General features: G+C 44.9%; 1 protein-coding gene across 1 annotated transcript; it reads right to left on the reverse strand.

Annotated features, from left to right (window-relative positions):
* Positions 1–2671: 2671 nt before the first annotated feature.
* Positions 2672–11263, reverse strand: prr14 (proline rich 14). Its single transcript, XM_002940585.5, has 9 exons — positions 11123–11263; positions 8899–9100; positions 8017–8054; positions 7837–7904; positions 6684–7752; positions 5193–5325; positions 4933–5048; positions 3808–3879; positions 2672–3411 (listed from the first exon to the last, which is right to left on the reverse strand). The coding sequence occupies exons 1-9, from the start codon at positions 11173–11175 to the stop codon at positions 3150–3152; spliced, it is 2013 nt and encodes a 670-aa protein (XP_002940631.2). The 5' UTR covers positions 11176–11263; the 3' UTR covers positions 2672–3149.
* Between the last annotated feature and the right edge of the window lie 227 nt (positions 11264–11490).

The following is an 11490-nucleotide window of genomic DNA, read 5'->3' on the forward strand; positions in this document are numbered from 1 at the left end:
GGGAGATAGCTCTTAGTACTAGTTGATCCAGGGACTGGTCCGATTGCCATCTTGGAGTCAGGAAGGAATTTTTTCCCCTCTGTGGCAAATTAGAGAGGCTTCAGATGGGGTTTTTTTTGCCTTCCTCTGGATCAACTAGTAGTTAGGCAGGTTAGGTATAGGCATTATGGTTGAACTTGATGGACGTGTGTCTTTTTTCAACCCAACTTACTATGTTACTATGTTACTATGTTAAGATCTTTGTTTACAGTAGTAGCACAATTTTTTTTTCCATATATCATGTTTTAGGGTCGAATCAAATTAAAATAATGATGTCATACAATAAAATCTATGAAGCCTCTGAGCAGACTGGGGGCCATAAACATCCTTTTGAGGGCCACATCAGGCCTCCAGTTGGACAGCTCTGGTCTACAGTATTGTGATAACCTCTGTATATCTAGCTAAGCATTATACCCCTAGCAGTCTTATTATGGAGCGATACATTCAACACTTGCGACTGAGAAGCTCAAAATGAGTAATGGCGTTCGGAATGGGTCAGGGCTGAAAGTAGGGGTACACAGAATAGGTGGCTGCCGGTTGAGAGGGATCAGCAGAGGATAACTTGGCCCGACACTGGAAAAGGTTGATGTAACCCCCTGGACCCCATCAAATAGTTATAATGAATATTAATACCCAACACACAGGAACCATGAATGCAGATAGGTTATGTTCCTATTTTCAGATCCATTGATACATAACGGTTTTCTTTAAATGTGATGGCTCACTGCCGAGCTCTAGTTTCAGGAAGCAACATCAATATAGGAATTATTTATAAAGAGCATAACCCATGGGACCCATAGCTGGGCAGCTAAACACAAGCCTAACCTATTAATACACAATGCAAGGCTTCCAGTAGAACGGTGTAAAGGTCACTGGCATTGGAGCAGCTGAGGAGGCCCAGTTTCAGTAGGATAGGGGACGCCCTCAACAAATGTCGGCCATCGAGAATTGGTTTGATTAGATGAGAAAGGAAGAACTTGATTGGCCTACACTGAGCCCCAAATGGACACCTGTAGGATGAATTGGAACAGGGAATGTGACCCAGTAATTGATCCCTAACATCATTGGCCACATCGTGTATGTGAGGCCTGGGGAACAGAGGTGAAGAACCTGACACGGATTAAATTGCCACCAAAACTATAGTGTGCTGGAGGTTAAAATGGATTTTCTTGCCCCACTACTATTATGTAAGGAGATGTAAGAATCCTCTGTTTTATTTTTGACACCTATTAGATTTAAAAGGGTAGCTCAACTTAAATTAACTTTTAGTATCATTATAGAGAGTGACATGAAGACAAATTGTGAATTGTCTCAGTATTTAGCTTTGTGTTCGGCAGCTATCTACTCTGGTATTTCAGCAGCTATCGAGTTGCTAGGTTGTAACTTACCCCAGCAACCAGGCAGAGGTTTGAATGAAAGACAGGAATATGAATAGGAAAGGTTCTGGACCCTGGAGTGAAAGATGAGAGAAAGCTGGAAAGAGTTCTAAGAAGGCAGTAAATAATTTAAAGACCAACTGAAAGTTGGTAAGAATTTTGCCAATCTATATTAAGACAAAAATTGAACTTAAAGGTGAACTACCCCTTTAACCCTGTGCTGTGTTCAGTTTTCCATGCAGTAGGTATTTTTCCATTATACTGCAAGATTAAATTATATCAGTAATTACTCACAGTTGTGGGACTGTAAAAATCCCTTGGATGGACCCCAAATGAACAGGGCAATCTAAAGGCCCCCATACACGGGCCGATAGAAGCTGCCAATATCTGCCCGTGTAGAGGCAGAAACGAGCGGGCTGGCCGACCGATATCTGGCCTGAAATTGGCCAGCTATCGGTCGGCCAGGTTAGAAAATCCAGTCGGATCGGGGACCGCATCGGCTCGTTGATGCGGTCCCCGAACAGACTGCCCCATTGCCGCCTACATAATCCCCAGGGCCAAACGATCGGATAATTTTTTTTTTTTTTTTTTAACTTCAAGCTCCCCAATATCGCCCACCCGTAGGTGGGGCTATCTTGGGAAGATCCGCTCGCTTGGCGCCAAGAGAGCGGATCTTACCATGTATGGGGACCTTTAGCCAAAGTGAGTAGCCAATGCTTGCTGTCTCAGGACTGTGCATCACCAATAGAATATTCCATAATGCCAATGAGAATACGGTGATGTTTAAAGCACTATTCTATATTTCTATACACGGAAGTGTATTTACCCTATCATTTGTTTTTTAACAGGCGCTGGTCCAGGGGTGTCCAACCAAAGGACATCTAGTATTCTATTAGGGACGCACCGGTTAGAATCCAAGAGTCTGGTCGAACCGAATACAAAAAAATCACGTGATTACATGAACACGGAAGTAAAAAAAAAAAAAAAAACCTTCTGTAGCCTAATTTTCATATGCCAATTAGAATTTGGATTTAGTTTGGTATTCAGACAAATTTTTCAAAAAGGTTTCGGGATTGGGCCAAACCCAAAAATAATGGATTCTGTGCATCCCTAGTATTTATTACAGAAGTGCTACCAGAGGCTGTACACTAGGCTTACCTGTAGAACTATAGAGATGGAGTAGCTATGGTGGCACCTATGGACCCTACCAGGATTCCCGCTGCCGGTACAAAGGAAGGAAGGACGCACACACATCAATATGTGATAGTGTGTTATTTTTCTATTTCTTAATACTGTAATTTTGTAACTACGGAACACCCAAAAAGCTCAGAGGAGCTACAATGCCAGAGGAACGCTGGGCTCTTCGTGCTTCTGTGTGCTCTTCAACCTTCAGTATACTTTATTTATACATAGAAAATGTATGCTTTATCTTGTAACAAAGATCCAGAAAGTCTATATACAAAGGCATAGGGGTGTGCAAAGGCAAGGATTTGCTGAAGACTGGACGGAGTGGAGCTGCAGGAGGTGGCTTTCCTTGGAAGGAAGTGGGTATAGCCGTATCTCCAACAGTTTGACGGAACAGTATAATGGCAATGATCGAGTGCACTTGGACCTGAGCAGAGAGGTTTTCTGGGCTGGGCAACAGTGAGGTAAGTAGTAGTGTTTTTCTTTTCCTAAACTTGACCTACAGTATTGAGTCATTATGTAGTCAGGGGGTTTCCAGAGCTGCTGCCCTCAGCTCATTTCTTCCTCTTCCTGAAGTGCAACCTCCAGTTGGCTCAGCTTGTGCTGCAGTAACACATCAATGTTAACTTTCTCTCCCTCTGTGTTTGGGGCTCCTCGACGCCCCCTGCCCCCACCTCTCCCTTTCCTCTTGCGCTTACGAGGGGCAACTGTACAGTCCCGAAATACAATGACGCGTTTCAATGGACGGTGACTTGTCAAAACAAGGTTTCCCCCCTTCATGATCGGTTCCTCAAATATGGTCTCGAATGTCCTGTAGGAAAAAACAGACATGGGGAAATACATGAGGTGAACGGAAGAGGATTTCATTGGATGCCTTGCAGACACAATGATATTCCTGCCAACCATATTTCTCTTATTTACCCCAAGAAGAATCTCTTTCTGATGCCAGATATTCCTAGAAGACCCCTCTCAGCCCATAGCAATCTCTCCCTGTTATTTACACAATCCATGCCAGCAACCTGGCCAAATTCTCACCAGTCAAACCCACCTATTATTACCCCCCACTGACCTCTTCTGAGTCAGTTAATGGTACCCCTTGCCTTAGTTGTGTCACATCCCTTTTGCTGACTGACCATTTGGACTCATGGTTTCTTACACCGCCCCTTCCACTTATCCCCCACCCCCTTTTAACATTATACCCTCTGACCTTTTCTCTGTAGGCGTACGGTAATTTTTATTTGTGTAGATCTCTTCCAGGCTGAATTCTTCCTTCTGTAACCTGCAGGTGAAGAAAGTTATCACATTGTGTTTAATCTTCTATTTAGGTTGGGGAAAGGGCCATAGCATATTGCATTATACAGAGGTGGATGCCAACAGACAGGCTTTTATTATAATATAGGTATAAGGGACATGGGGCATATTCTCCGATAGTGTTATTTGGCCCTGTATGCGATAAACCTACAGGAAAGTGAGGTTAAAGAAATACTGTCATGGGAAAACATGTTTACAGAGGAGAATCCTGCATTGCAATCTGTTTTTAAAAAAAAACAGATCGTTTTATATTTAATTTAGAAAGTTCACATGGGGCTAGCCATATTCTTCATTTCCCAGAATGCCACAGCCATGTGACCTGTGCTCTGATAAACTTCAGTCACACTTAACTGCTGAGCTGCAAGTTGGAGTGATATCCTCCCCTCACCCACAGCAGTCGATCAGCAGAACAATGGGAAGGGAGCAAGATAGCAGCTCCCAGTAGGTATCAGAATAGCACTCAATAGTAAGAAATCCAAGTCCGGCTTGGGACTCCTCCAGTTACATGGGAGTAGGAGAAACAATAGGTTAGCTGAAAGCAGTTCTAATGTGTAGCGCTGGCTAAAAGCTCAGACTCAGGCACAATGCACTGAGATGGCGTCTACACACCAATATAACAGCTAAAAAAATACATTTGTTGGTTCAAGAATAACATTTTATATGGTAGAATGAATGATTTTTTATATAAACAATGCCTTTAGAAATAAAAAAAAACAAAAAAAAAAAAACCAAGACAGTATCCCTTTAAAGAGACTAAGGGGTAATGTGATAAAAGGCACTAAGTTTACCCAGGAGCAGTAACCCATAGCAACCAATCAGCAGGTAGAATTTACGGCTCACCTGTTTAAAAGCAAACACTTATTGGTTGCTATGGGTTACTGCTCCTGGGCAAACTTAGTGCATTTTATTACATATGGGGGTGGTTGTGATAAGGTATTGTGTTCTATTTCTGTGCTGCCTCTCATGACAGGGAAGGTTCCAAATGTATCAGAAATGCATTGTACATTGTAATGCCTCTCACCTTATACGCTTGGGAAGACCCATTGGCGTTAACTTCCCTTCTTGCCTCATGGGTCTTTTTCGGATCCGGAAGTTGGAGACTTTTCCGGCTTTGGCACCTTTCCAGCTTTCTGGGTCCTAAGGTCAAACAATCAAAATTGCCTCATAGTCCCTAAAAATATAAATAAGGCTTTTCCCATATCCCCTGAATAAAGATAAACCCCCGATGCTCACAACATGCAGTCTTCCTCAGAATACTCAGGCACTGTTGCCTGGACTTACCTTGAGCTCAGAATCAGACAGAGAAGCTTCTGTTTGTGATTCGCTTCTGCTGTGAGCTGGGCTGGTGAAGAGTTTTTCCAACCCACTTTCGCCCCTGCTGGGACTGTGAAGGGAGTGCTGGCTGTGTAAAGAACTGGATGGGGACACACACAAAAAACAGCAAAAGGGGTAAAAGGGTTAGAGGAAGGTGGGGCTAAAACACTGAAAGAATATGTCTGATGGAACACAATAACAATAAGGCCATGGAGGTTAATACACAGAGAACAGACAGACAGATATAGAAGTGCGTGCAAAAGCAAAGGCAGTATGACGAGAGAATCTTCCCAATGTGCACCACACAGTCTAATGCCCTTAAGGTGGCCATACACGTAACGATCCGCTTGAGCGTGCGGATCTTCTCCCGATATCCCCACCTACGGGTGGGCGATATCGGGGGGGGGGGGGGGAATTTAGGCTAATTCGGTCGTTTGGCCCTGGTGCCAAACAATCAAATTATAACGACTGTTAAGGGCGCAGTTGGTTCGGGGACCGCATCAAGGAGCCGATGCGGTCCCCGATCCGACTGAATCTTTTAACCTGGCCGATCGATATCTGGCCAATTTCAGGCCAGATATCGGTCGGGCAGGCCAGTCGTTGCTGCCCCTACACGGCCCGATAAGCTACCGAATCAGTCCAAGGGACGACCGATATCGGCAGCTACAATTGGCCCGTGTATGGCCACCTTTATTAATGGCTGGGATTTTATCTAGTCCTGTGAACATCCAATAACTGACTACAAAGTCATTCTATCCTTATTCACTTAGACCTGAGCCATAGATTTTAAAGGTCTCAGTAGCCTGAGAATAAAGGTATACTAATGCACTGATTTGTTAAGCTAGATGCCTAAGAATTATTGCACTGTGTACCTATTGGGCTTGTGATTGGACACATTTCTATGAACACCACTATACTGAAACAAGGAGAATAATTAGATGTCACCATCTAGCTCACCAGTAATAATCGTATTACTGTCCCATCAGGATGTCTATTGGGGGAGGTGCTGAAACAAGTGGTATCCCTAATCTTTATGTCTTCACCCATCACTGGGGAAAGATGTAAAGTATAGCGAGGGCAGTGAACACGATACAGCAGTTACGGCACTGATATGGCCATGATAATATATGAAGTGAGACCACGCTTAGTTGCCACCTGAAGCACATACACAGCCAAGAGCTGAGGATGAACATGCATCATGGGAAGGCCACAGTCAAATATACACTTCGGTTTGGGGACAGATGCAGGCAAGGAATAGAGGGTATCCAAACCATAGAGAGAGCAGCAGCACAGATAGAGAGGCAGGTTAAAGACACACCCAGAAGACAGAAGCCACAACGATGTGAAGCTGGAGTGTTAGTTCATCAGTTTTTGTTCTCAGCACCTAAAATGAGAAATACACAGACAGTCTGGAGAGAATATAACACAGTACAAGGTACAGATAGCTGGGTGACTTACTGTTCTGGACTGTGTTGGGCCATCAGGTGGCCAAGATGGTATCGTTTCCCCATACTGGCCGAGTGGCTCAGAAGAAAAGGGTGCATTTCCTTCTTCAGGCAAGAAAAAGACAAGGGGGGAAGCGGCCAGTCTCTGTATTCATCCACTGTGCCTAAACTATGCCTTCTTATCCGGGGTCTGGAGGCTGCTTTGCGCTGTGCATAGGCGTGCGGGCAGGTGGAGAACTTTCTGCTGTCTTCCGCGGTGCCCAGACTGTGACTCCTGCCACGAGGAACAGATGGGCAATGGGGATGCAGCGCAGCAGCGGGGGACAGAGAGGGACAAGAAACCCAACGCTGAAGTGGGGGGCGACAAAGTGTTGGCACTGCACTGGAAACAGCAATTTTAAGCTGAATGTTCATGCTATTTTCAGGCACTGGGTTAGCTGTATCCTTGCTGCAATCCTCGACAGAGATCCCTGAGTCTATTTCTGCAGCCTCCTCCAAAGGGTTTCCTAAGAACTTGTCACCTTCTTTGGTTTCACTGTGGTCAGACTCATGACCTCCTAGAAAGTCAGCCTTTTCACTCTCATGCCCTCCATGAGGTCCTTGGTCACCCTCATAACTGTCATGCCCTCCTAGAGGTTCTGCTACATGAGCTTTAGAACACTCAAGCCCTCCTGAAGGTCCTTGCTGTTCCTCCATTTTATCTGTCAGACACAGAGATACCAAACCCATGCCCCTTGGACTTAAATCTGCTACTGGTACCGGAGACTCCTTTTCAGTTGCTCTCTGCTCATCACTACCCTGGGCTAATGCTTCATCTTCCACTGTTTCCTCCTCCATCTGTTCGGTGTTGGTGTCCCTACGGCCCTTGATTGGACTGAGAAATATCTCAGCAAAGCTTTCCAGTTTAGAACGCACATTGTGCAGAAGAGGAACAAGCCTCCAGCTTGGTAACTTAGAGGACGGTTCTGAGGGAGGTGGTAGATGTAAAGAATGGGAGTGGACCTGTGGAGGAGGAGTGGAGGTGCCTGGGACAGAGGGGAAACATGAAGGTGGAGTATGGAATGTGGACTCGTCGGATCCATCTGTGTTAAGGAAAAAAAAATATTAGACACCAAACATAGTTTTTCTCAAGATCTAATGCTTCTTGCACAATCTCCACCACTCACCCACGTTGTCTTCTGCTCCATCTGGCCTTAATCTGCCGCACAGGGGCCACTCCTCACTACAGGATGCCCTGAAATGAAAGATGTCAGGAGTATGCATAAGAGCTTCAGCAAGAAAAAAAGTGAGGGACAGATTTCTCTGGTCAAGTCCAGAAATATTATCACCATAAGATGGGGTTCTACCTGTCAGATTGCTGAGACCTCAGGTGTAGAGACTCCACCTATAAAGAGAGAACAAAATAAGCAAACACATCCAACCCTCTCCCAGGTATATACAGATTAAAGCTTGACACCTACCCCTGCTAAAAGGAATAATGTCATGGGAAAACATATATATTTTTTTAAAAAAACACATCAGTTAATAGAGCTTCTCCAGCAGAATCCTGCATTGTAATTTGTTTTTCCCATGGGGCTAGCCATATTCTTCATTTCCCAGGGTGCCACAGCCATGTGACTTGTGCTCTGATAAACTTCAGTCACACTTTACTGCTGCGCTGCAAGTTGGAGTGATATCCCCTCCCTCCCAGCAGCCGATAAGCAGAGCAATGGGAAGGGAGCAAGATAGCAACTCCCAGTAGGTATCACAATAGCACTCAATAGTAAGAAATCCAAGTCCGGCTTGGGACTCCTCCAGTTACATGGGAGTACTAGAAACAATAGGTTAGCTGAAAGCAGTTCTAATGTGTAGCGCTGGCTCCTTCTGAAAGCTCAGACTCAGGCACAATGCACTGAGATGGCACCTACACATCAATATTACAGCTAAAAAATACATTTTTTGGTTCAAGAATAAGATTTAAAAGGGGACAAACTATCAGGAACCAAATTGTGAAGGAGTGAAGAGAACCAGTTACCAAGCTACATCTTGTAACAGGCAGTAAAATAGGGTTTAGGATAGGAATTAGCGAACCTGGGCAAACTGCGTGTCTTTTTAGTTATGTTACCCTGTTAGTATATTGAACATCATTACGTATAAGTATGTAATAACTCCCTCCAATCAAGGGATTGCCCAGTATAAACTAGATATTCAAAAAGGCGGTTTGCTTCCTGTGAAGCCACGTTCCTCACCTCCTGGGGGGCATCCCTAAGCCCTGGTCTGACAATCTTCTTGTGTTCTCTTTCAAGAGGCGACACAGAGGGACAGGCCCTGTGCACTCTCTTGCCTCCGGTTCCATGCTCTGTTAGATTCTCATGGGTGAGGCTGACCTCGGGCTTAAGCGCTGACCTTTGTAGGGACGGTAACGTGCTGGAAGAATTTTCAGGGGAAGGACTGGAGAGAAAGGGAAATAAAAGATTAGATGGTTAGGATGCCAAGGAAATGTCTGTGCCCCCATTGCTTCTTTTATCACCCCCTTAATCACGCTACTGAAGATTTTACATTAATTTCTATTGCTAAATCTTCCTCTCTTTTCTAGCTTGGATGAATGCCCTTCCATCCCAACATACAGTATAAAAACAAAATATTTGCTCTGTGAATGACGTTGCCCCTAAGATGGCCATACCCTTAAACCCATTTAGATCACCCACAATTGCTAAATCAGATCATACTGCAGGCCTATGGGGACCCATCAAGTGAGGACCATAATGCCAATGAGGTGCTCATTGACAGGATTTTTAAACTGGCCAGTTATCAGTCGATAGCCCACTAGGAGGCCCCCCATTTACATTTTATAGAGGTGCCTACATGATCTGTAAGGGTTATGTTGGCAGATTTTAATGGCCGGTGTATGGCCACCTTTTCTCCTATTCTCCTTTCTCTCAGAGGGCCACTATTTTTGCTCTTTGCTCTAATTCGCTACTATATACGAGCTGCAACCCTTTCCTTCCAGACTACCACCTACACTTGCTGGGTCTTCTCTTGCCCTTGGTGAATGTCTTCCCCGCAAGTTATAGGACAGTCCTTTACAGTCCCTTGTGCTTGTGCTAATCCATGCATTCTCTCAGTGCTATATTGCTGCCCCAAACCCTCTCCTAATTCCAGTGACCAATGTTTTTCATCTTGCCCCAGTTCTTCCTTTCTATTTCCTGATCTACTGACCTGCTCTCTCCTATTCTCTTGCTCAGCCAGTGATTCTTTCCCATGACAACTTTTTGCTCCTATGTATTTCTTTTTCCAACCCTCTGTCACTTTCTCTCTTCTCACTGGTTCCACTATGGTTCTCATGCACCCTGATTACAATCCTTGTGCCTTCTCCTCTGCCTCCCACTGCCCACCTGCCTTATTTAAATGGCAGCCCTCTCTTTTTCCCATTAGGTAAATTCCTGTCTCACGACTGTATTATTATTAACATTTATTTATAAAGCGCCAACACATTCCGCAGCGCTGTACAATAAGACTGTATCTGTATATACTGCTACCCAATTCCTGCAAAGTAACTAACAGATATATTTTACAATCAAATGTTTCTGTTCATCTGGCATCTACATTTAAACTATTTCTACCAGTACCAGGTTAGGGCAATGGCAGCTTTGGGTGCTAGAAGTCACATTTTTGGCAGCTCACCGTAGGCTTTGCTGTAAATCACCTGACCAAGTGCCAGGTTAGGTGATTGAATGTTAGCATGGGGCTGCCTCAAGGTGTCACGTTTCTGGGTACTTTTATATGGCGGATAGATGGCCTCCTCCAAACCCGCTGTGCAACTCTGCATTTGGAGATTGAATACAAGGGACATGTAGGTGCTGATGAGGTTAAAGCACCAGAAGCAGTCCCATGTTCCACTGCCCTAACATTATATATAAACATGTACACAACCTCGAATTCTAAAGAGGTGTATGGCCCTTTAAAGACTTTCTAGTTGGCATTTAGGCACAGAGACATGACAGTAAGTGGCAGTTCCCTACTCATGGCCAATTCCCCCTGAGGAAGATATTGATTTTTCAGAGTAGGGCTCAGAATAGGGGCCCTAAGATGAGGCCACAGAAGCACTTACCAATAACATTACACGTTTTTTTTTATATATATATATAGGTTTCAAAATATTTTTGATATATATAATCAATATATAAGTATATATATATACACAAGTATAATGTAAGTTTCAGTATGTACAGCAGGGATAGCCGTACTGTAACCTTCTAGTTGTTGGACTACTGGGAATGCTGGGAGTTGTAGTGTAAATGTGGGCGCTGCAGACTAGCCGTAGATGTCTCAACCTAAGGATCTGTCAATTACAACTCCCAGCATCCCCCGACAGGCTAAGGTGGTCACAGAGAGTGTCAGTGGCGTATGCGGTTCCATTGGGCGGGGCGTATGCAGTCCCATTGGGCGGGGCCCATCCCTGTCAGAGCTCACCGGTACACTAAGGCTCTCCTCCGGTGATGCCGCCCCGACTTCTCACACTTCATGACCTCTGACCTCACCACCTCGCCCCACCACGCCGCTCTATATGATGTCACAGCCACTCCCGGAATCCCTGCGGTTCATTTCCGGCTACTAGTTATCTATTTCCGGCCGCTTCCCCTTACAAACTACATGTCCCAGCGTGCACCGCGCCATGCCCGCCCCTTGTGCCACTCGCAGCCAATGAGCGTTAGACACAGAGGCACACGCTTCCCAGGTAACAACATAAGTGTAGGGGAGCAAAGAGTAGGATGTGGGGGGGGAAGCAAAGTCTGTTCTTGTAGGGGGAGCCGGTTCTGGGGTTTACTTGGACAGGAGAT

Source organism: Xenopus tropicalis, chromosome 9, assembly GCF_000004195.4.
Source record: "Xenopus tropicalis strain Nigerian chromosome 9, UCB_Xtro_10.0, whole genome shotgun sequence".
Classification (NCBI taxonomy): Eukaryota; Metazoa; Chordata; class Amphibia; order Anura; family Pipidae; genus Xenopus; species Xenopus tropicalis.